Source organism: Rhamphochromis sp. 'chilingali' (genome assembly GCF_963969265.1).
Source record: "Rhamphochromis sp. 'chilingali' genome assembly, chromosome: 12".
NCBI lineage: Eukaryota > Metazoa > Chordata > Actinopteri > Cichliformes > Cichlidae > Rhamphochromis > Rhamphochromis sp. 'chilingali'.
Window position 1 is genome coordinate 35,464,167 of NC_137939.1, and position 25,655 is coordinate 35,489,821.

The 25,655-nt window shown below is 42.9% G+C and overlaps 1 protein-coding gene across 1 annotated transcript; it reads left to right on the forward strand.

Annotated features, from left to right (window-relative positions):
- Positions 1-643: 643 nt before the first annotated feature.
- On the forward strand, positions 644-25,412 carry LOC308406658 (myosin-7-like). The gene is made up of 46 exons (XM_080897795.1): positions 644-673; positions 2,691-2,790; positions 3,546-3,649; positions 3,922-4,065; positions 4,152-4,308; positions 4,567-4,594; positions 5,922-6,015; positions 6,122-6,214; positions 6,321-6,384; positions 6,905-7,003; positions 7,683-7,786; positions 7,864-8,002; positions 8,514-8,632; positions 8,735-8,884; positions 9,201-9,371; positions 9,464-9,643; positions 10,420-10,552; positions 10,664-10,740; positions 10,988-11,075; positions 11,496-11,613; positions 11,692-11,815; positions 11,896-12,032; positions 12,304-12,474; positions 12,575-12,659; positions 13,290-13,532; positions 13,621-13,797; positions 14,800-14,945; positions 15,073-15,163; positions 15,244-15,401; positions 15,754-15,985; positions 16,395-16,521; positions 17,632-17,750; positions 17,861-18,057; positions 18,221-18,404; positions 18,502-18,667; positions 18,893-19,017; positions 19,088-19,203; positions 19,913-20,099; positions 20,308-20,517; positions 20,605-20,730; positions 20,981-21,071; positions 21,346-21,425; positions 22,609-22,713; positions 22,806-22,901; positions 24,157-24,300; positions 24,383-25,412. The coding sequence occupies exons 2-46, from the start codon at positions 2,691-2,693 to the stop codon at positions 24,392-24,394; spliced, it is 5,811 nt and encodes a 1,936-aa protein (XP_080753921.1). The 5' UTR covers positions 644-673; the 3' UTR covers positions 24,395-25,412.
- The last annotated feature ends 243 nt before the right edge of the window (positions 25,413-25,655 follow it).

Genomic DNA, 25,655 nt, shown 5'->3' on the forward strand with positions numbered 1-25,655 from the left:
CGAATGACTTTCACCCATCAAAAGTCCTAGCACTGTGCTGTCATTAAAGCCAGTAAATATAAGAATTTTTGTTTACAGGTGGTCTATGAGAAAAAAAAGTTGAAGAATAAACAGGAAATTTCTGTGAATTAATATTTTTTTAAAATATCTGAGGCTCCAGCATTTATTTACCTTTAGAGATTTTAGAGCCTGAGGAGCAATGCTGACAGGTTTCTCTGATTTACCACATCAGCAGTTCATTGACAGCTTGGCTTAAGTTTGATGCCACGGGGTTAAATAAAGAATAATTGGGGTTTAATACCCAGAGATAGCCTGGATGGAATACATGTCAGAAAGATGGAACAAAACACAGATGGGCAGAAGCACAGAGGGGAAAGTCAGCAGTGGACAGTCAGTCTCCATAGATAGACCGGGATGCAGTGGGAGAAAACCGGGATGAGGAGGGAGCAGATGGGGCTTTGGTTCTGCTTTAGTTTGGTATTCTATCCTGACCACAGCAGGCCTTTTATGACCGTCCAGCAGACCAGTCTGCCCAGTCAGCTGCAGGGGAGGGGGTCACATGCTGCAGTGACCTTCACAGTGAGGTTATAAAGCAAAGTGATGCTCTTTGAGTTGCGCTATTGTGTTTTTCTGCACATCCTCAAAGATCTTCAAAACAGAGCCACCCAGCACAGTAAGTACACTGCCCCCATTTTAATCATCAGATTTCTGTGATGTATGCTTTGATATTTGACATGACTGTAATAGATCCTAAGATGAATTTTATTTGTACACAGCAACTTGGATAACTGAGTTTTTAATACAAAAAGTGCACAAATGTAAAGGATTCAAATTTCCCAGCAACCTCAGCATCTGAAGGTGTTACCCAGTGTGTAACTGTATGAGTCCAGTATGAGCAACACTGTGTGACACTCATCTAGTGAACTTGGGAAAAGTTTAGTGCAAGTTTGCTACTGAACTGAGGACAAGATGCACGGCTAATGGCTAACACCATTATTGTCTGCTCCTTGGTAACAGCTGTAGGATTGTGACGCAGTGATGAAGTTAGATGTACCTGTTTACTAATGTCCTACAAAAAAAATTGTTTTATATTTTTTACTTTGTTTCATTTTGCCAAAATTGCACGTTATTTCCTGTTGCATCCCGACTGGCTGCAGTCAGATTGTGAGATGGTCATCCTAAATTTCAGAAACAGAATTGTGTCCCTGCTGATTCACTAATGTCATTTTGTATTAGCTGATTTCTGGTCCATTTGACAACAGATACGTTTCTAATTTAATCAATTTAAATTGAATTTAAAAGACCCGGAGAGTTGGTTTCAAATCTGCTTCATTTTTAATGAAATAAGGTGAAAATTTAGCTTCATGAGCTTCAACAACTACAGAGTCTTTTACTGGTGCTCAAAAGTATGTGAATGTTCTTACTGAACCTCGTTAAACTAGAAAAGAAGAGAAGCCTCAAAATATAAACAAGTACTAATGAAACATTATTATTTTGCACTTATTTTATAAGAAGCAGACTGAGAAACAGGTTTCTGTGTATTTATCAACAGTGCAATACTTTACTCACCATATTTGAACTGTGGACTTTATGTGGACTCAGCTTGGACTCAGGTGAATGGATTTAGGTTTATTAGGTCAAATGTGGCCAAGCAGAAGATTTCTGCCCACTAATATAATAGTCTTCTTTTAACTCTGTCCTGATGTTGAAAAGGAAAAGCCAAGTGGACTTGTTCCGCATTTTTCTAGAGTATTTGAGCACTCAGAGTTTCTTATGAAAAGCCTCATTCATTCAAGCACTTTGTTCTATGCAGAATCACTTTTACACTAAGACATTTCAAACCCAAGATTCAGTATCAAGGACTCTTCAACGAGTAGAGGAGGCAGGGATAGAACCACTGACCTTCTCATTTATAGACAACCTACCTTTTGAACCACAGATGCTACATAGACGCTTCACCTCATCTTGTGAGTCTTTGTTAAGGCACTCAGACTCACACAAAGGGAGATAACTGAAGGGTTATATTTACTAGAAGAATTTGCAAAGGGATCCTCTTGAGCTGATGTGGCAGCTGTTAGCTCTCTTGGAAAGCCTGAGTAATGCAGCGAGGTAGGCCAGAACTACTGTGAATGACTGCCATGCCAATTTGTTGACATCACAGTTTAGTTCAGTCCATGCCTGGGATTTACTCGCAGCTAAATAAAGATTTATAGTGCAGCCGATGGGATGAATGATCGTGGCTTATAATGACGGGAAAGATAAATGTGCGCATGTTCTATTTTTTTCTCACCGTAAATAATTTCAAGAAACAGACGCAGCCTCTACATGAGAAATCTACTGATGACGTTTGCATTAAACAATGACGGTGCACGTCCTCTCAAGTGTGACTGGTGGAAAATGAGCATCTGAACTTTGTATCAGAACATATCTGCAGCCAACGTAACAGAACGGGAAGAAGTTGGTGCAGAAGTTGGATCAGTGTCGCCCTACCTTAGCCAGAAGAAAGCCAGCACTGTTATTTATTAGCATGGTGATAAATGCTGCTGTCTGAGAATGCTTTAAAAGTTTGCTCATGAGCCTTCAGAACATTTAAAGCAGAAAGTACCACATCTTTTCCACATTGTTTGGGAAATAACAGCCCTCCGAGGATCTTTAATGAATGCTCATATCTGTGATGTTTGTGTGTTCAGATGTCTCGGTTCCTGGACATGGCGGAGTTTGGAGAAGCGGCTCACTACCTCCGCCTCACCAACTTGGAACAGCTGGCTGCCAAGGCCCAAGCTTTTGACGGTCTCTGTTTCCTTTTTATATTTCTCTGCACCAGAGGTGGAAAATACGGACAATCTGTACTTAAGTATAAGAAAAGATACTAGTGTAAAAAAACTACTCCAGTAAAAGTCAAAGTAGTGATTCAACTTCTTTGCTTAAGTACTGCTGCTCTGAGGTTTAGTTGCCCCAGCTGAGTTCCATCCTCTACACTGAGACTATACAGTTTATGTTGTTTTTATACTAGAAGGTATGAAGGTGGAATTCAGTGACTGAATCTCAGCATCATCACCCAACTTCCAATCAATCTGTGCTACACCACAGCTGTGCACCAATCACACACTGTTCTTTAAAACCGGTACTCCTAACCTGAGCACTCCTCACCTTTGTAAAAAGACAAACAAACACAGGCCCACTTTAACACCAGACTATGACACACAGTATGCAGCAACCCTGGTCATTAATACACAAACAGTACTGTCTTTCATGCACTACTGTTTAGGCTCACATCGCTTTGATGTCTGAAGTAAGGAGCCAGTTTTGAAAATGTAAACAGTAGAAAGTACAGATATACATGTTCAAATGTAGGGAGTAAAAGTAAAAGGTTTTCAGGAAAATAAATACTCAAGTTAAGTACAGATACCTGAAAATTAGGAAATAACAAAGTAACAAAGTATTTGTACTTCCAACCTCTGCTCTGTACATAGGTCTAGATGCTGTATGTATATATATATGCTACTGCATACTAAATAAAATGCTATGTAATCCATTTCTCTTAGGCACGAAGCGCATTTGGATGTCCGATGAAACTGAAGCATACACTGAAGTGGAGATCAGAGAGCTGAATGGAGACAAGACTACTGTGGAGACCAAAGACGGACGGGTTAGTCAGCCAGCTAATTCTAATTACTCGATATGCTGTTTATTCATTACTATTATTTAGTCATTTAATATGTTGAGTAGAAACACACAAGCCCCAATTATCCCCCACAATAAAACTACATCTCCTTTTGATCTTTTGTTTCCATGCACCGTTTTGCTGTCCTGAGTTAAAATGTGTGGAATGTTGTTTTTCTTATTTCACAATCAAAAAACAAACAGTTAAATTTCACTTTGAGGGGTTTAACTAAAGCTTCATGTGTGTTTGTGTTTCAGTTTCTAATAGTAAAAGAAGACGACCTCCAGCCAATGAACCCTCCTAAGTTCGACATGATAGAGGACATGGCCATGTTGACACACCTGAACGAAGCATCTGTCCTCTTCAACCTGAGGAGGAGATACAGCATGTGGATGATCTATGTTAGCATCTACTCTAATGTGCAACCATCAAAAACACGTTTCCATCTTCCTCACTGTGTGTTTCTAACTGTGTGTCTCTGCGTCAGACCTACTCTGGTCTGTTCTGTGTCACAGTCAATCCATACAAATGGCTGCCGGTCTACACTCCTGAGGTGGTGACAGCCTACAAAGGGAGGCGCCGTGCAGATATGCCGCCCCACATCTACGCCATCGCTGACAACGCTTACACTGACCTGCTGCAGAGTGAGTCACCTTTAGCCTCATCAGCCATGCTGTCAGCTTTCTCATTGCAGTCGTTACCTGGCAACCAGCCAGTTGACAATGTCTTCTATGCTGCACCTTTTATTCCAATTAAACATTAGAGGTATAGTCTGTGTTTGTGGTGTCAATGTACGGACCACTTTAGGTGAATGCGTGAATAAATCTTTTGCTTAGTGGATAAACTTTGAGCTCATTTGCCTCTTCTGAATATTTATTCACTTGGTTTTATTTCCCTCACAGATCGTGAGAACCAGTCAATGCTCATCACGTAAGTCAGAAGCACAGCTGGTCTAACATTACGGTCGGTAATATGACATCATAATAAAAATACAAATGGAAATAGGAATTATATGAGAAAAGCAAACCATGTCCTGTATATAAACTTGCAGTTTATTTCATTTAAACCACAGACTACATATAAAAAGATGGAAGTAGCTTCTAGGTCAGAGCATAAAGCTGTTAACCAGGAACATTCTTTCTACTGGCCAGCAGGGGGAGACTCCTCTAGTTTCAAAGTCGTGTACAAGTCTATGGGTGAATGCCTCTGCCACGCCCTTGATTATTTAGTAAATATTTCATGATGGTCACAATCAAGAGTTTATGGTCTTATTGAAAAAAATGTATTGTAGAAATCCAAATTTTAAAATAAGATGGTGCAGAGATGACGAAAAGTTGCTAATGAGTATCCAAAATACTCCAAAACTACACTTCTGTTCACAGAGACACCCATAGTAGACAAGTCAAAGGGTAGAGGCCACACAGATTTGGACCACCTCTCCCTGGGGGTTGAGATATGGCTAAAGGGCCCCAGACCCAAACAGAGAAACACTGACAGAAAACTCAAATCGACTTTGATGAGGAAGGATCTTCCCTATGAAAGGAGTACGTGCTGCAGTTAAAGGTGGATTGGTCTCAACCTCGGGAAGCCAACCATTAACATCACTAGGTCGAGACTGGAATGGTATCCAAAAGGAAAGAGGAAGAGAGAAAGCTGGAGGAACACATGGCTGAGGGATACTGAGGCACCTTGGTTCTTCTTTAGGAGCAGAAAAGTATAAACCACATACCAGGATTGGATTCTGAATTACTTCCAGTTCTTGGTAGCTGAGTGATCGTTAAACATCACAGCTCTCATCTGACTAGCATGATTTAACTGTACTCCACATGGGTATCATGGCATAGGGATGGCAATAGGTCTTCCAGTTGTTTCAAACAAGGTTCCAGTCTTGGTTGTGGAAGTGTTACATCCCTAGTCACTACTGTAGGAGAGCACAGGGCCGTGGTTTCTTCTGTAGACCCATCCATCGCTCATTACATCCAGTTAGTTAGCTCAACGGAAATAGCAAAAACACTCAGCTGAAGGTTTCAAAGCCTGTGCGTGACTGCACAATGTCATGATTTAAACCGAGAACAGAGAGTGATGTTCTCACTTAATATGTGCCTCAGTGTATTCGTTCTGTCTTTCGCCTCAGAGTTGTAGTTTATACATGTCATGATGAAGTAGCACCAATATGTTATTGCTCTCATTCACTGATAAAGGCATATTTTAAATTGTTTAACTGAAAATTGACTTTGTTTTTACACCATCCTTTCAGAGGTGAGTCAGGTGCCGGGAAAACAGTCAACACTAAGAGGGTGATACAGTACTTTGCCATCGTCGCTGCTCTAGGAGAAAATGTGAAAAAAGGAGTAAGACGCCTCAACAGTTTCCCTTTTCCTTAACTGTTCCAGTCCATAGTGAAAAAAAATACCCATACTGGGAATATGTCTTTGCAATGTTTCTCTTTGTATTCAGGGATCTTTAGAGGATCAGATTATTGAAGCTAATCCAGCTATGGAAGCATTTGGGAATGCCAAAACCATCCGCAATGACAACTCCTCCCGCTTTGTGAGTTCATCCTCAAGGCTGGAGTGGAGAACACAGCTTTGTGTCTCATGTGGATTTCTGTGTAGACGTGTTGTAAAGACCGTGGGTTTGTATTTGTGTGCTTCAGGGCAAGTTCATCAGAATTCACTTTGGCCCAACAGGGAAACTGGCGTCTGCTGACATCGACATCTGTAAGTGTTCTCAAAAAGTTATTCCACGTTTGAATTTGTTAGTTAAACTGCACTAGCCGAACATGTTAGCCTTTCTACTCAGCATTTTTCAAATGACATTTTATTATCACACAGCCACAAATACGTTTTAATTGAAACCATCCATCCATCTAGTGTATAATTTTGTAAGGCATGCGGGTGTAAAAAGGGCTGAAACAGCACATTAGTTCACTGGAAACTTGTCTCAACAACTAAAAGCTCTGGGGCATTGTTGGAAACAGAGGTACATCCCAAACACTCCTAGTACACTGTGACAAATGACTGAGGAACAGTTTAAGTCATGCAGCAGTTACTATACAGTCCTCCAAGTTTCCAATATCTTACATTTCTTGGGCATACTTCATTTTATGGCTTAGTGGTATTGCAAGACAAGATGTGTTACTAACATCTCAGCGTCAGACACTGAAAGGTTGTGAGGTGTTGTGGGTGTCTCGCGATGCTTTGGCTGATGAGTGACGTAGTTTGTGTTTATTTTCCTCAGACCTTTTAGAAAAGTCAAGAGTTGTTTTCCAGCAACCAGGAGAGAGAAGCTACCACATCTATTACCAGATCCTGTCCAATCATAAGCCAGAATTACAAGGTAAAAAACAAACAAAAAAACTACCCAGTGCTGCAACCTGTCCAATGAAAGACACCAGCTATATAAATGACACTCCGTTTAATAGAACTGCATTATTAACAGAAACAGAAATAAAACCAAGAACATGCAGAACAACATAAACAATGCATGTCTTTAAAATCTAATTTATCAACCCAGCAATCTGGGGAGGCTTTGGTGCAGGTTTATGCGCCCCCGACAAATATGACTGACCTAAAACAATGAGGCAGCTACTACAGTTTGCTGTCTTTGCCTGTTGTAACAGTTGCTGTTGTAATGCAGTGTATGACCACATGGCGGCGCCTCCTGTCTCATGACTGGTGTGTCACCCCCTTTTTGTTCTTCTTCGCACTCCTCCTGTAATGGATGCTCCCGTGTGCACGCGGACTAGTGTGCTCTTTAGTAATGTGTGGTAGAGGTGGCACTTTTATTTTTGATATTGTAAATAAATGAGTACTTTTTGGAAAGTCAGAAGCTGTTGCTCATTCGCTACCCAGCTGCATCTCCACCGCACGTTACACTGTTTACCAAATAACTGAACAATAACATTATGAAATGTAACCACAGAAAATATGAAACGTGCCATTTACAGTGTGAGGAGCGTGGGAAGAAAGAGAGGGTTAACTGTGATAACTAATGATAAAATAATTTCATGATGCAGACATGCTGCTGGTGACCACCAACCCCTACGACTACCACTTCTGCTCTCAGGGTGTGACCACGGTGGAGGGCATCAGTGACGGAGAGGAACTGAGGCTCACCGACGTAAGAGGAACACAGCGTCTCAAAGAAAACTCTCTCTGATGATGTGTGTAAACTGTACTCTGTATGTTTGTGTGCAGCGTGCCATGGACACGCTGGGCTTCACTCCAGAGGAGAAGTATGGCTGCTACAAAATTGTTGGAGCCATCATGCACTTCGGTAACATGAAGTTCAAGAAGAAACAGAGAGAAGAGCAGGCCGAAGCGGACGGCACAGAGAGTATGACCCACTAAACACCATCACAAAGACACAACAGTTAGTTTGTATAATGGATGCAGGTGATGCTGCCTGGACAGAGCTTTCTGTTGTCTCGCAGTGTGTTATCAAAAGGATTTTGGTAGAATATGATGGAAAGATAACGAAGCAACAATATAGTTTTAGCCTTTTTAAACAAAAATTACTTTTTCAATTTCAATTTCTTGGTTAAGGTACAGAAAGTACCAATGCAATACTAATTGTAGGCGAAAGGTCATGAGCTGGGATTAACTGCAGACCTCGCCCAAATCTCACAATACACAACCTCAGAGGATGTATTATGAACTTGTGGTTGAGCTGCGACAGCCATCAGTTACATATGGTCCATTGTAGTTGATCTTTATAACTATCTGGCATTGAAGTGAACAAGTCCTCACCTTTTTTTTTAAATCTTTTTGTATAACTGTGAAAAACATGTCTAGTCTGTGCTGGTAGAGACCTCAGATAATTACCTGCATGTGGTTTGTGTGTTAAGGTGCAGATAAGGCAGCTTACCTGATGGGCATCAGCTCTGCTGACCTGCTGAAAGGCCTGTTGAATCCTCGAGTGAAAGTGGGAAATGAGTTTATTGTTAAAGGACAGACTGTAGAACAGGTGATCAAAGTTTTCTGTCTTACTACATAAACTTAACTGTAAATTTCCAAACATGTTTATCTGTGGTTCCAGGAAAACTAACAGGTCGTGTTTTGTGTCTAGGTGAACTATGCAGTGGCCGCCCTGGCAAAAGCCACCTATGACCGCATGTTTAAGTGGTTGGTGGGTCGTATCAACTCGTCCTTATACACTTCTTTGCCTCGTCAGTACTTCATCGGTGTCCTGGACATCGCCGGCTTTGAGATCTTTGAGGTACAAAGGAAATACAAAGAGACACTTTCAGCACCTTCAAATCCAGCCAAGGTCCAGGTCTTTCCAGTGACACCAAATATATGTTTTGAAGATAAATGCTACTGTAAAAATAGTGCGCAACCATTGGAATAAAAATCGTGAAATCATAGCAAGGATATCCTAGATGTCAGCTCAAACCTAGCACAGGAAACACTAGCAGACAGCTTTTCAGAGAAAAGGTTTTTCTTCTTTGGTGTCACTCGTGGTTCGGTCATTTTGCAGAATTGAACATCTTTTGATCAGTAACTACAAAAATATGGTTCATTTCTGTTTGCAGTTCAATAACTTTGAGCAACTGTGCATCAACTACACCAATGAGAAGCTGCAGCAGTTCTTTAACCACCACATGTTCATCCTGGAGCAGGAAGAGTACAAGGCTGAAGGCATCGAGTGGACCTTCATAGACTTTGGTTTGGACTTACAGGCCTGCATAGACCTCATAGAGAAGGTATGTTTGCGTGTTACATGGGTTGTATTGGATGATTCCAATATGAAGCCTGTGTGAATATGAAATGAATTAATTAGAGCTCCTTTGTCCAGCCAATGGGTATTCTGTCCATCATGGAGGAGGAATGTATGTTCCCCAAGGCCACGGACCACAGCTTTAAAACCAAACTTTACGACAACCATCTTGGGAAGTCACCCAACTTCCAGCGGCCGCGTCTAGACAAGAAGCGCAAATATGAGACGCACTTTGAGTTGGTTCACTATGCTGGAGTGGTGGGTATCCTTTCATAAAGTCACTTTTTCTGTTGTTGGTCATTTGAAGTCTACTTGAAGGTGAAGTTCTCCAGTTTTATCAGGACAATTTAACTTTGGTCTTAGCTCAGATAAGCTACAGAGCTACAGCGGGGTGATGGAGACGTTGTTCTGGCCTTTTCAGGTGAAGCCATAAAGCTTTTGATTTTACTCTTGAGCTTGGGTTGAAACTCTGGACATGTAGAATGTTGCTGGGAACGTCGGGATGGGAATTGGTCGGGTGTGACTTTGAATAAGGAACACAAAAAATCCTAAAGATTTAAACATGGGGGAAAAAATTGTGTTATATTCTCAGCATTGTTTTTAAAAGCTCGAGTTGACAAAAAAAATCTCATGATGTTTTATTTTGGTATAAATGCACATCCAGTTATTTATTATATAGGATCATGCTTATGCTTTAAGTCATATGAGAGCCCAGTGGCTAGAAGAGCTCAGCAGCAAAGTGGCCACAGAACATCAGTGAAGTTCGGTTACTTGTATTGACAACAAGGAAACTAACTGATAGCAATGTGAACTGGATGGCTCTACAGTTAAAACAACTATCAGTGAGATTAAAGGACACTGTTGACTGACAGGTGGGAAAAACATCTGGTACATCTACAAGCTAACATCTGGACATTTTCTTTGACCTGAGAGTGTCTGTCATGCAAATACGCTTTGATTGCAACGCCTCTCTCTCAAGTTAGATCTGGCCGAGGTTGATGTCACAGAGCTCAACTGACTGGTGTGTGTTGTAGGTGCCGTACAACATCACAGGCTGGCTGGACAAGAACAGAGATCCTCTGAATGAGACGGTGGTGGCCCTCTTCCAGAAATCCTCCAACAAACTGATGGCTGGACTTTTTGAGAACTACATCAGCTCTGATATGCGTAAAAACACCAGCCTCACTAAATATTTAATGGAAAACCGTTCAACTACAACAAGGAATTGAACTATATGAGTGTGTTTGGGTTGAGTCTTGCTTTTTTGTGTTATTTTAGCTATTGATCCGAAGGCTGAAACCAAACAGAGGAGGAAGAAAGCAGCTTTTTTCCAAACTGCGTCACAGTTGCACAAGGTGGGTGTGACTGGCAGCTTCCCCTGAGACACCATTACAGTACACCGGGGGGGGGGGGGGCAATTCATTTTCCCAAGGTGCCACAGGAGAAACTGGGACTGTTACTGGAGGGCATAACCAGTAAGCTTAATTTGATCTCTTTATAAGTCTGAGAGGGCCTCCACAGCAGTCTCAGTTTGTCATGTGACCCTTTAGCCCCTGCTGTACACTATGACAGAGGTTTCAACTAATTGTGTGTTTATTCCAGGAAAATCTTAATAAGCTGATGGCTAACCTTCGCAGCACTCAACCTCACTTTGTGCGCTGCATAATCCCCAATGAGAGCAAGATTCCAGGTAAAACCACGAACCCTGGTATCTACTGACAGCTGGTGTCTGTGAGTCGTCCTCACCCAGAAAAATAAACTTGCTAAATGAATGACCTGTATGTGGTGGGGTAAAAGGTGTTTTTCACCTTGGCACCACTAAAGGTGTTTTTATTGTCTCGTGCCAGAAATATTACCAAAGATATTGTTACTACTTTACAAGTCTCAACAGACATATTATGTCTACGTGCATTTGTTGATGCACTTTCAGTTTGGTTTTAGCGTAATGCTCGATTTTGTAAAGAAACCATCTGAAGTAATGACTTTTACTTAATTGCACTGAAAGGGAAATTCTAGTTCCTTCCCATGCCCCAAATAAAAATATTGTTGGACTGCACAGTTAAAGTATTCTCCAAGTTATTTTTTGAGATGCCTTCCTTTGTTTTTCCAGGTGTGATGGATCCCTTCCTGGTCCTCCATCAGCTCAGGTGTAACGGGGTCCTCGAGGGGATCAGGATTTGCAGGAAGGGCTTTCCAAACCGCATCCTGTACGCTGAGTTCAGACAGCGGTGAGTTGCATATCTAACACATATTTATTTACTTCATCTGCTGTTGCTCTTCAGTAATGGACTTTTTTTTCTTCTCAGTTATCGCATCTTGAACCCTTTTGCGATTCCAGAGGACTCATTTGTGGACAACAGGAAGGCTGTGGAGAAACTGCTGGGCTCTCTTGACATAGACCACAGCCAGTACAAGTTTGGACACACAAAGGTACAACAAATTCAAGTTTACCCTGCCTTTGACACCTATGTTGTTGGAGTTCAGCTGATGGTCCCGTTGCTTCGTCTCAGGTGTTCTTTAAGGCGGGTCTTTTGGGTCAGTTGGAGGACATGCGGGACAACCGTCTGTCTCAGATCCTCACCACCGTTCAGGCCATATGCAGAGGGAAGCTCATGAGGATGGAGCGACAGAAACTGATGCTGCAAAGGTCAGTGTCACATCTATCAGGGGAATGAATGATAACAAATCAGTAAAAAGGAGACTTTAAAAACTTTTTAAGTGCTGATGCCAGAAAAGTTGATCAGAAGTAAGAAGGAAGTTGTATTCGTAAGAAAGAAAAGCAACCTGACAGAGTTTAATGAATATATGACCATGCCAAGATGTTTAAACTTTGCTTAGTGCAGCATGTTGCTGTTGTTTTGACTCTCATCACCTGTTTTTTGGGGCTGATGTGATTTTTTTATTGTTCTTCCTCTCAGGGACGCAGTGATGGTGATCCAGTTTGCCATCAGGGCATTCTTCTCAGTGAGGACTTGGCCGTGGATGATATTATTCTTTAAGCTCCGTCCGCTGCTCAGGAGTGCCCAGGTCGAGAAGGAACTGGCCGCTCTGAACGAAGAGTTCAAGAAACTAAAAGAGGCCTACGGCAGGTCCGTTAATCCGCCGGCGCTTGAATCGGGGCTACAGCTGAGCTGCACGCAGACAGACGTCTGATGTCCTGCCATGTTTCTGTTTGTTTTTTTTCATCAGGTCGGAGGTGAAGCGGAAGGAGGCGGAGGAGCGGCAGGTGGCTTTGGTTCAGGAGAAAAATGACCTGGCTCTTCAGCTTCAAGCAGTAAGACATAAAGAAATTTAAACGAGTGGTGCCAGCTCACCACAGCAGGATCCTTACAGCAGGGCTTCACAGAGTAATAGAAAACACAGAACTGAGTCAATGAGGGCAGAAACCTGGTGGGCATTAAAAGGTTAACATAGGTTTACTTTCTACATTAGATCGTGTTTTGTCCTGTTTATTGTTCGTGGTCTCTATAAATCTCTTCTTTATCGTCTGCCCACTGGTAGTAGACCCAGCGTAGTTCTGCTGGAGATTTCTTTAGTCACTTTTAATCGTGCGTTCTCGCCCTCTGAGGTCATAGTGATATATTTCCTGCTTTGCTATTTAAAATATGTTGATTCCTTTATTCTGGGTGCTTGTTTTAGCCTCAGCAAACCCTCTGTGGGTTTAAGCACCCACCAATAAACAAACTCTCATTGTTTTAGTGATCCAGCTCGTCATGGTCATGGAACATGTGCAGTCATACGAGCACAATTTTAGTCACTCTGTATACTGCGTAGTCCATTATGCAAGAATTTTATGCACTTGTTCATAATTTTTAATATACCCTGTCCATATTACAGCTGTTAGCTTCTGATATGCAGACTGGCCTCATATATTTAAATAACTTTTTGTATCCAAACAATCCAGGAGCAGGACAACCTGATGGATGCTGAGGACCGCTGCAACCAGCTGATTCAGTCTAAAATCTCTCTGGAGTCAAAGCTGAAGGAGATGCAGGAGCGCCTGGAGGATGAGGAGGAGGTGAGCTCCACGCTGACGTCCAAGAAGCGTCAGCTGGAGGACGAGGTGTTATCGCTGAAGAGAGACGTGGATGACCTGGAGATGACCCTGGCTAAAGTGGAGAAAGAGAGACATGGGGTTGAGAACAAGGTTTGTTCCCCAAAAGAGACCATATCAGTGCTGCTTTCCATCACTTCCCTCACTCACAGAATAATGTTTGTTTTTTCTCTCCATGCAGGTGAAGAACCTATCACAGGAGATGTCTGTTCTAGATGAATCCATAGCATCTCTGAGCAGAGAGAAGGCTGCCCTGCTGGAAGCTCACCAGCAGGCATTGAATGACCTCCAGGCGCAGGAGGACAAAGTCAACATGCTGGCCAAGGCCAAAGCTCGACTGGAGCAGCAAGTGGACAGTGTAAGGAGAGATATTCCTGGATGTCTGACAGTAGGCTGCAATATAAACTGTTATTTATGGCACTCGAGTGGAAGGATGAGCAGCTTGAGACGACTGGTTGAACCTGTGCTGAATGAATAAAATTGAATTACCTGAAGTTTATTCAGGTAACTTTTTCATTTGTTTTTAAGTTTTAGTGTTGAGAAAAATCTTCATATGAAAACTCAGATAAAGCGTCTTGAAGGGATGGTTCACACTGAACATCCTCTGACCTGTGGGGCTTTTTATCATCCACACTCCACGCTGTGCAGTTTGCTGTTTATGGGATATCAGCTTTGAAACACACTGCCATCCCTCTATCCCCGTACACGTCTCACGTTACCTTCTCCAACATGGGTAGCTGTAACCGATCACCGATAACCACTGCCACGCTCACCTGTCTCTGAAATGGACAATTCCCCTGTGTTTGTGTTGTTTGCACCTTTCGTAGCACTTGAATGGAATGAACTGAAAAATAATCAGTGTTGCTGTGGAGTCCTTGTATCCATGCTTCAGCTTTTCTGAGTAAAATTCTAGTATTTTGCTTTTCTGTTATTTAATTAGCAGAAATGTGTCTGTTTGTTTCAAACCTGCTAGCATTAGCTGGTCATTAGCATCTCACCCCAACCTTAACAAAATCCAAACGAGTGGATAAAACTTTCACTCATACAGCATCACGATAGAGTAAACATGTTTACTTCTGCTGTGAAGCTGGACATTTCAGCACAGGAGTGTGTTAGAGCTTTGACTTATTTCTGAAGCCAGCTTCAAGTGGACGCCACAGGTCTGGGCTTTTGGCAGATTTTGCCCCTTTACACTGATTTCTTTTTCAACCCTGCAGGTTGTTAATTCTCTGTCCCTAAACAATCACTGAAATACCCAAAAGAATTTCTACAACCAACTTTTGAAAGCTTGTTTAGCACTGGTCCAGAAAAGACCTGTAATGTTCCCTGCTGTTATTACTGGTTTCTAACTCATGTGCAGGTTGAGACTTCGCTGGAGCTGGAGAAGAAGGTGCGGACCGATCTGGAACGAACCAAACGGAAATTAGAGGGGGATCTGAAGCTGTCCATGGACTCAGTGAGGGACCTGGAAAACCAGAAGGAAGAGCAGGAAGAGAGACTGAGAAAGTAGGAGAAATGTCTAGAGTTTTGGAATATAAATGTTTAGCTGAAAGGGCTCATTTTAACTGAAAAAAGGTACTTTATTACTGTCAATCCCTACAAAATGCTTTTCTCTCTTCACCCTTCTCTAAAGGAAAGACTTTGAGTTGGTGCAGCTTCAGTCAAAACTGGAGGATGAGCAGAGTCTGGCTGCTCAGCTTCATAAGAAGATCAAAGAGCTTCAGGTTGGTGCAGAGAGGATCTTATTCAGCTTCCTCTTCTTCACTGCTGCTGCTGTAGTTTGTTTTGTACTTGCCCTCCTCAGACTCGTATCGAGGAGCTGGAGGAGGCCCTGGAGGCGGAGCGGGCATGGCGTTCCAAGGCGGAACGACAGAGGAACGACATTGCCAGAGAACTGGAGGAGCTGGGAGAGAAGCTGGAGGAGGCAGGAGGAGCCTCAGCGGCTCAGATCGCCCTCAACAGGTTAAAATGGGCTTTGGTGATTTCTAACTTCCATCAAAGGGATCCATTAGGGGTCAGTTAGTCAGAGCCACAGTAGCTACGTTAGAGGTGACCCTTACTTTCGGTCATATACAAAGCGCTCAAATGATGGCTGTTTTAAAATAACATGGTCATTGTATGCACAGGTATTTCCTGTGAGGCGTTGAGACTAATATGGTGATCTCAAGAACACAGCTCTAGCTGTATGTCAGAGAAACCCCTTAAAGATTACATGCAGATGTAGATTCCTACCTTTAGAGTTCGACAGTGGATGGATTAGTATCTCAATACTGAGATTTGCCCAGATTATCACAAATACTGCTTTGATGAACAGGAAGCGAGAGGCAGATTTCCTGAAGTTGCGGCGGGAGCTGGAGGAGGCGGGGCTTCACCACGAAGCAACAGCAGCCACCCTGAGGAAGAAGCACTCGGACATGGTGACGGAGCTCAGCGAGCAGATAGATGCTCTGCAGAGAGTCAAACAGAAGCTGGAGAAGGAGAAGGTGGAGTTCCGGCTGGAGGCTGATGACCTGGCTGCCAGCGTGGAGCAGCTCTCCAGGTCAAAGGTAGGAACAGACCTCCCGCTTAAGGGGCCACTCCACCAGGTTCATCAGTGTCAGTCTACTCGTCATGTTGAGTCCTGCTGGCCCTGTTTATGCTGCCATGGATGCAGTAACAGAGCTGGGTACAGTGCTGCCTCTCATCCTTGATCTTAATCTGCCCAGAGGCCATTTCCAATGCTCTGACAGCTTTGTCCTCCTTTAAGCAGCGTTATTGCAAAAGAACTGATGATGGGACACAAAACAAGGTGGTTCGTGCTCTTGACCTGTTTACACTTTAAACCTGTGAGGAGGTGAAACATGTTAATGCAGTGCAGTGCGACCAGATTTGGTCACATTGTAACCACCGCACGTTGATCGTGTTTCTTAGACCACATTAACTGTGACTTCTCTGTTGATTGATCTTTGTGTGCAGGCTGCTGTGGAGAAGATGTGCAGGGTTTATGAGGACCAGCTGAATGAAAGCAGGAGCAGAGCAGACGAGCTGCAGAGACAGCTGTCTGAAGTCAACGCTCAGAAAGCACGAGCAGTCACAGAAACCAGTACAGCACACTGACACACCCGACACTGATTCTACAGATCTGAACACCTGATTTTAGGCTGCATGAATTTTCTTTCTCCTACATCTTGCAGCACTCTGTGTGGATGTCCTCACCTTCCTGTCTGTTGTGTTAGGATTATTAGGACAAATGCTTAAAGCGTACTCTATAGAAAAAAGCATTTAAAATGATTTCTTTAGTGATCAACATAATAATATTAAACATTAATTGACAGCGAAAGGTGATGGAGAATTATTGAGATGGCATAAATTCCTCTCCCTCTCAGCTTAAGCTTTGCTAACAGGACAAGTAGAAGGTCATAAAATGTTAATATAAGCTTATTAAAGCTAGTGATGATGTCCATCACTACAATCATGGCTGAAATAGGAACCACTGGTAGAAGATTTTGCAACTTTTAAAAACTGAACTTCTTTAGTTTCCCAACATCGATGCATTGGTTTCTACACCTTCATCAAAAATTTCCTGTTAGATTTTCCCCATTTTTCCATTTAAAAAAAGAATTTCAGGCTCAACTGATGAAACACCTTAAAAGTAAAAACTTTCTGTATTTACTTTAGATTACAAACATGCAGCCCTTGTTAGGATCTAAATGACAGGAAGTGCCTGTCAGTCACCTACAATGCAGCTTTGAGATTCCTTCCCAGGCACATTAGTCTTCACTCACATCTGGCGTCAGGTGATCTCAATAGGTCACATGACAGGGTGAGGCAAGGTCTCACAATGGTTTTACCTGAAACCTCTGCTGATAATGACCCACGACTTTTTTTGATGTGGTAATTGACTTCATGGAGTCATCACGCCGTCCCGCACTAACAGTAGTAAATAGTGACCTATCGCACTGGTGGATAATTTGAGTATCGGAGGGTTGTTCTTGATAGTGTTCTGTCCTCTGAGTCATAAAAAGGTCCAACATCATTTTATGTTTGATCTGAAACGATGAAAGTTTTTGAATCTGTGCTTATGTTTTGTCCACGATTCTTAGTAAACACGCCAACAAAAAAATACAATTTGTAAAAATGGTAAATGAATATCTGATGTCTAAGATGCAGCAAGCTTATCGTACTCATGTACGTTTGGCTGTCGCCTTTTCAGCCGAGTACAGACGTCGTCTGGAGGAGCGAGACGCTACGATCGCTCAGCTCCAGCGCTTGAAGGTGGGCGCTTGCCAGAATGTTGAGGATATGAAGAAACAGCTGGAGGAGGAGAGCAAAGTAATACTTAACTCTTACACTTGTAACACATCAGGTCACTTCAGTGCTCTTATTAATACCTTTTTGAAGGTATTTTATTGGAACAAATGTATCCTGTGTCTGTGTTTCAGGCTCGCGTGGCGCTGGCTCATGCGGTGCAGGCATCCCGACACGACTGCAGCCTTCTCAGAGAACAGCTGGAGGAGGAGCAGGAAGCTAAGGCGGAACTGCAGAGGGCGCTGTCTACAGCCAACAGTCAGGTGGTTCAGTGGAAAGCAAAGTATGAGACTGATGCTGTGCTGAGGATAGAGGAGCTGGAGGAAGCAAAGTAAGACAACACTGCTGTAGCTGCACGTCACTCTGAGGTGCCATACTAACACATTATAGGAGAATGCAAAGACCACAGTTTAAATTCTTTATCCAGTTTCCTTCAAAGCAGCTACTGACTTTAGACTGGTAACGTTTAATAAGTTGAATTGTTGTATTTGCAGGAAGAAACTGGTCGTGAGACTGCAGACTCTCGAAGAAGTTGCAGAGGCGTCTCAGGCCAAGTGCTCCTCACTGGAGAAAACCAAACAGCGTCTGCAGATAGAGATGGAAGACCTGATGGTCCAACTGGAGCGCTCCAACGCTGCAGCTCTGGCTCTGGACAAGAGGCAACGCAACTTTGACATGGTCAGACATATGGCACGATTCCCCATGTGGAGATTTACACTTTAATGCCCATAAGTAGGTGTGCTCAGAAACAAATGTGTGCACTGGTTTGATGCAGGTGCTCAGTGACTGGAAGCTGAAGTTTGACGAGTGTCAGATGGAGCTGGAGGCCTCACAGAAAGAGTCTCGCAGTCTGAGCACTGAGCTCTTCAAACTGAAGAACTGCTATGAAGAAGCTCTGGACCAGCTGGAGACGATTAAACGAGAAAACAGGAACCTGCAGGGTACTGCAGTCCCTCCCCTGTCCTCTTAACTTACTACAATCACACTGGTATCTTCATTTCAGGGACCTGGTCTTACAAGCTCAATATCATGGAGAATATCATGATGTGAAGAGAAGTTGTAGTCCAGCGAACAAACTACTTCAATTTTTTAATCCTTTTTTAATATTGTGGGAGTTAAGGGATTAAATTCCAGTGTATCAAAGTGTTTTCTTTATATATCTCTAGAGGAGATTGTGGATCTGACAGATCAGATCAGTCAGGAAGGGAAGACGATCCATGAGCTGGAGAGGATGAAGAAGATCCTCGATGTGGAGAAGAGCGACATTAGAGCTGCCCTGGAGGAAGCAGAGGTAATTAGCTGCTGTAATCAATTATCTATAAAGTCTTTATTGCCTGAACTGTTACCTTTCCATTGATCAGGGAACCTTGGAACATGAGGAAAGCAAGATCTTGAAATATCAGATGGAGCTGGAGCAGATAAGGGCAGAGATGGACCGAAAGATTGCAGAGAAAGAGGAGGAGATCGACAGCCTCAGGTAATAAATATATTAATAACAGACTGAAAGGGGCTTAATATATGGAATAGAATAGAATAGAATTAAATTTAATAGGCTTTTATTGTCATTGGAAAATGCTTGAAAGTGGTGCAAAGGAAAAACTGCTGTGTGGAAGAAGCTGTTAGTGAGTCTGGAGGTAGGCGTGGGGCCAGATTGACCTGAGGCGCTGACCACAGGGCAGTGGGTCAGACAGGTGGTGAGCGGGGTGCGAGGGGTCACCTGTGATGGTCCTGGTTTTCCTGAGACAGGAGGATCTGGCGAGGCAGAGGGAAGCCAATGATTTTTTTGGGCTGTACCCTCTGCACAGCCTTCCTGTTGTCAGTTGTGGTCCCTGCATACCAAACACCAGGCAGGAGGAGAGCACGCTCTCCACTGAGGGGCGGCAGAAGGCCAGCAGTGCTTCTGGTCCAGGTTATTCTTCCTACTGTTAGCTACTGTTAGCTGGCGAGCTACATAGAAGGCTCTTCACTGAATGGACGGCCTGTAAGTGCAGCGAGCAGTGACTGTCTATATTTCTGTTAAAGCCTCGTCCTAAGGCACATAAGTACGGAGTCCACAGCAGCTCTTTCCCTGTGTAGGGTCTGCCTCAACCAGTCATACCAGGAAAAAAAAGGTTCATAACCAGAGAAAGAACTGACAACTGCAACCTTAGTGTTGATGGAGAGGTAACTCCAATGCTGTCCACCAGGGGGAGCCAGCAGCGTTCCCTGGAGACTATGCAGGCCAATTTGGAGGCAGAAATTCGTCATCGTAGCGAGGCGGTTCGTTTGAGGAAGAAGATGGAGTCTGACCTGAACGAGATGGAGATTCAGCTGGGAAACGCCAACAGGCAACAAGCAGAGAGCCAGAGGATCATGAGACACCTGCAGATACAGGTACCCTCACCTGTTCACATCAGAATGATGAGTAAAAACAGTGTCCAGGGATGTGCTATTTACTGACCGCACTGTGCTTCATTATCACATCAATCATGGACTGAAAAATGCAGCAGAAGTGAAAACTTCAACCAAAACAAAGCTCCGCCCCCTAGTGGCAAATGATATAACATGTAAACCAACCTTTCTGTGCTGAACTCTATCGCAGGTTAAAGAGCAGCAGGTGGAGCTAGAAGAAAAAGTCCAGCTGACCAATCAGCTCAGAGAGCAAATCGCCCTCCTGGAGCGGAGGTGTTCGCTGATGTCAGCGGAGGAGGAGGAGCTGCGGGGGGTCCTGGAACAGACTGACCGCACCCGCAAGATGGCCGAACATGAGCTGGTGGAGGTGTCAGAGAGAGTTAACCTGCTCGCTGCACAGGTTAATTAATTACGGCACATCAAATACAATCATGTTGAAATATGAGCATTTCATCATGACAGACGGTTTGATGACTTCCTGTTTTAGAACACGGGCCTCATGAACCAGAAGAAGAAGCTGGAGGCTGACCTGTCTGTGCTGACCGGAGAGGTGGACGAGGCGATGCAGGAGAGTCACAATGCTGAGGAGAAAGCCAAAAAGGCCATCAGTGATGTTAGTCCTGACCCATGACCTTTGATCCCTGATCAAAACCATTGCTGCTGTTAAATTGTAGTTTTCATCACATGTTAACCGAGTTTGATGCTGGAAAACTTTATTAATCTTTAAATTTAACAACTCAGACGTTTTAGCATTTCTTAATCATTTATTTACCCCATAAAGCTGCGATTCATGCATCCATCACACACTCTGTCAGCCTCTAATACTTATTACCAGAATCCTGTTAATGTTTGTGCTTCACCAGGCGGCCATGATGGCGGAGGAGCTGAAGAAGGAGCAGGACAGCAGCACTATGCTGGAGAGAATGAAGAAGAATATGGAGTCTACTGTAAAAGGTACAATAACACTACTGACAAAAATAAATGCATGTATCGACTGTGATGTCACCTGTTGTCATGGTAGGTTAATAGAAACAATAGAAATTAGCTCGCCAAAACAAAAGCACAGACTTCTTGTCTGTTTGCTTTCTGGCACATTTGTTATCTGGGTTATCTGAACACGCACAGTATACTGTATATTCGTATTTCCTCACTTGTAGATGATAACTTGTTCACATAGTTCACCTGCAGATGTCACCGTGTTTTTCCAGCATCTATGTTCTTCTGACAGAACTGCAGGTGAAACTGGATGAAACGGAGCAGATGGCTCTGAGGGGAGGAAAGAAACAACTCCACAAACTGGAGACAACAGTGAGTGAAAACTCAGTCACAGAGTTGTTTCTCACTGTCAGTTAAATCAAGTTTCACTGCAACACCTGGTAGTTTAACAAGGACACTTTCTACTTTTCCTTGTTTCTGTCATACAGATACTCTTCTATACAGCGGTGGATGTGTTACATGCATTACATAAATAAAACCCCAAAACGTCTGAGTAACTTCTTAGGTCAGTTTCCAAAAAAGCGCATTTACAGAAAAAAAGTGCCTCTGCCAAGAGTCTTTAAAACATCTTTATTTGAGGTTTATCAAAAAAGTAATTGCCAAAGAATATTTGTGCTGGGAACAATTTTCCTCTACTGGCATCTGCTGCATAACAATGTAGGCACGCAGCATGCATAAACTTGCTAAAACCTTCTGCTGGAGGTGTCTTCCTGTTAAAAGGAAGTTTTTCCTTCCCACTGTTGCCAGGTGCTGGCTCACAGGAGGGTTGTTTGACTGTAGAGGTTTAAGCCTAAGTATAAAACACTTTCATGTGGCTGTTGTTGTAAACTGGCACTGTATGAACTAAAGTATTGTTGTGTTTTGGGGGAGCGGCCAGTTATCTCCCATCATGCCTTGGGACACGTGCTGCTGTTAAGATGTTCTTGTTTTATTGCTTACGGTTACATGACGTTTAACTGTCCTGTTTATACAGCGGTACAAAGTCACTGACAGTTACTGTTTTACCAGGAGTGAGGTCGGTTATGTTGTTGTTGACGCTCGGGAGCGCGGTGCAGCACGTGTTTAATTAAAAACTCTCCTGACCTGTTTGGGGAGGAACAGCAAGCTCAGTCTCTGAGGGAGGATTTGTTGCTAAGATTCCTCTGCTTGCCCCAATATCATTAAAAATGAAAACTGAAAAAGTAAATGACTCAAAAAAATCCAAAACTGAACGCACTATTAAACGCACTAAAAAATGCACTTGATAATAAAAAGACATTAAGTTATAAAATGCAACATCATTTGATACTTTGTTTTTCAATTTTCCTTTTTTAAATCAATTCCTCTTATTGGTCATTTTTACATTTGATTTTACCTTTTGTCATAGATTAATTGATGCATGCATATTTTTTACTGAGTCATTGAATTATTTATTCATGCTTGGTTTTGGCAGTTTTGCTCCTCTATATCAGTAACAGGTAACCAGCAGGAAGTAAATCAGCTGCTGTGTGTGCAGGTGAGGGCGCTGCAGACGGAGCTGACTTTGGAGCAGAAGAAGAGCGAGGAGTATCAGAAGGGGGTTCGACGCTACGAGAGGAAAGTGAAGGAGCTGACGTACCAGGTGTGAGGTCCTCACTGCATCCAGCTGCTGCTGTCATACAGATGTTGGTCCCGTCTTCTGTGTTTTCATTGGATCTTTGTGCTTTCGTGCAGTCAGAGGAGGACAAAAAGACTCTGCTCAGGATGCAGGAGCTGATTGAAAGGCTGCAAGCCAAAGTGAAGAGCTACAAGAGACAAGCTGAGAACGCTGTGAGTGTTCAGTAATGCTCTCGTCAATACAATGCAAATCAGCATCAAAATGATTAAAAAACATCTTTTTTATTTCTATAAAGTCAATATCGCTCCACGGAGGGACTCACGTCTGAGCTTTTAATGTGAAACATGTGCAAGTATGTAAACATAAACATACACTCAACAAAAATATAAACGCAACACCTTTGTTACTGCTCCCATTCCCCATGGGGTGGACATAGAGACCTAAAATTCATTCCAGATACACAATATAACCATCCCTCCCAAACAGTGGTCACAAATCAGTCCAAATGTGTGGTAGTGGGCACATCTGCCATATTGAGATAATCCATCCCACCTCACAGGTGTGCCACATCAGGATGCTGATCTGACATCATGAGTAGTGCACAGGTGTACCTCAGACTGCCCACAACAAAAGGCCACCCTGGAATGTGCAGTTTTGTCTCACAGCAAAATGCCACAGATGCCACAAGCAATGAGGGAGCGTGCAATTGGCATGCTGACAGCAGGAATGTCAACCAGATCTGTCGCCCGTGCATTGAATGTTCATTTCTCAACCATAAGCCGTCTCCACAGGCGTTTCAGAGAAATGGTGGTCACACTAGATACTGACCGGTTCTGGGTCCCCAGACCCCCAATAGCGCAAAAAACTTTTAGGTCTTTTAGGTTTTAGGTCTCTACGTCCATCCCATGGGGAATGGGAGCAGTAACAAAGGTGTTGCGTTTATATTTTTGTTGAGTGTACATAAAATATACAAATGACTAGCAGGACGTTTCCTGCATAGACAACACAGAAGGAAAATTTAGATCATAATCAGCATGTTCAGATTTTCAAGATTACCCTTAAAAAAACAATGATCCTGGGAGATTTTCTTTAAACAAAAACAGCATTTATTATTTCATTTTTTATTTGCTTGTTTTTAGAACAATTAGTGTGCTTACCTGTGTAGTCAACCCACGCCAGCCTTCATGAAAGTACAGTCATTTCCTGAGCACCACAGATATTTGGGACTTTTAGTAAATGCACAGTTTGCATTTACTAATTGATATTCTGACATGCAAACACTGACATCAACAGAGAGCAACCCAGAAAAGCCCCGCCCCTCAGTGGTCACAGCAGATGGCCGCCCGTCCTTGAGCCTGGTTCTGCTGGAGGTCTCTTCCTCTTAAAAGGGACTTTTTTCTTTTTAGAGCTGCTCTAATCCATATAAAATAACATCTATTTAAAAGGGATCGTCTTTTTGTCCACCAGGAGGAGCAGGTGAGCTGCAGTACTGTACGTTTCCGCAAAGTCCAACACGAGCTGGACGAAGCCGAGGAGAGAGCAGATATCGCCGAGACGACCGTCAACAAGCTGAGGATTCGAACTCGCGAACAGACCAGCAAGGTCGCCATGGTGAGTTACGCTTGGACGAAGTAGAGGTTAACACTGTTTCACTTCCATCAGTGTTCCTAATGAGCCGTTCGTGTCTCTGCAGATCACTGAATGAAGCTCTGCAGCATCTCCATCACTGATTAACTGACGTGTTGTTTGTTACCTGCTGTGTGTTTTTATCCCGTGTGTTTGTACATCTGCGTCTACTGTACGACAATGCGTTTTTTCAATGAAAAGTATTATAACCTGGTTTGAAAGGGAAGTGTTGAGGGCTGCGAGAACATACGAGCGGTCAGCCGTGTGTAAGCCCAGAGGGGGAAGCATCAGTTCTCACCCCCTTAAATTTGTTTTGAACAGTTTTATGCTTGTTTGTTTTCAGAGGGGTTCAGCATGCTTAACCAAATTAAAGAGAAGACTATAAAGATCTTTTTAAAATAGCAGTTTAATCCCCCTTCCACAGTCAGCGATCCTGGAAAAATAATGTAACCAAAAAAAAGAAAGAAAGAAGGCCAAAAAATAGTTGTTTTACTTCTCGTATGTGTCAGTACTTCATGAGAATGAGCTGTTTGACACCGGCAGAGAAGATTTGGCAAGTTTTTCATGGTTGCAACACACACGTGGAACCATTTAACAAACAGGAAATAAACCGGCTTTCAACTGGGACAGGATGTATTGCAAAGAAGCGTCGTTACAATAAAAAAATAATAAAACTATAAATGAATAAAAAATGTTTTTGCTAAATCAATTTAGCAGTGTTTTATGTCAGTACTGAATCAGATGATTTTGTGGTTTTTGTGCATAAAAAGTTTGGTTTGTAAATGTTTTGTGGTGTCAGACTGTAACTTCCCAATTAAAGAAAGAAAAAACAGCGTTTAGAGACCGACTGTTTAACTGAAGGGGGGAAAAAACATACTCGAGGTGGTGGAGACCAAAACTGGAGCTAAAAGAGCTTTCTGATTGCTGGATGGAACATCAGTGCTGGATTTTTCTCTGCCCACCGGTGATGGCCAAAAGCATGTTAATGGGAAGGAGTTCAAACGAAAGAAATGTGCCTGTATTCAGACTGTAAGTATGTTGATGTGTGGCTTTATAATTATTTGTTTTACTGTGTAGTGACCAATAAAAGCCTGATGCTGTTGACTGCTGCTTTTGGTCCACTCCTCTATATGTTGTTCTTTCAGGTTTCTGCACAGCTCCCGTAAAATACCGTCACAGCCTTTCAGTCCGGTTCATGTCTGAACTTTGGGCCGTTGCAGCAACATTTTGTTGTAGATCTGCTGCAGTGCTTGGGATCTTTAGCCGTGTCTCAATTCAGGGCCTGCATCCTTCGGAGGACCCAGCCTTCGCGGTCTACGTGGGATACGTAGAAGTTATCT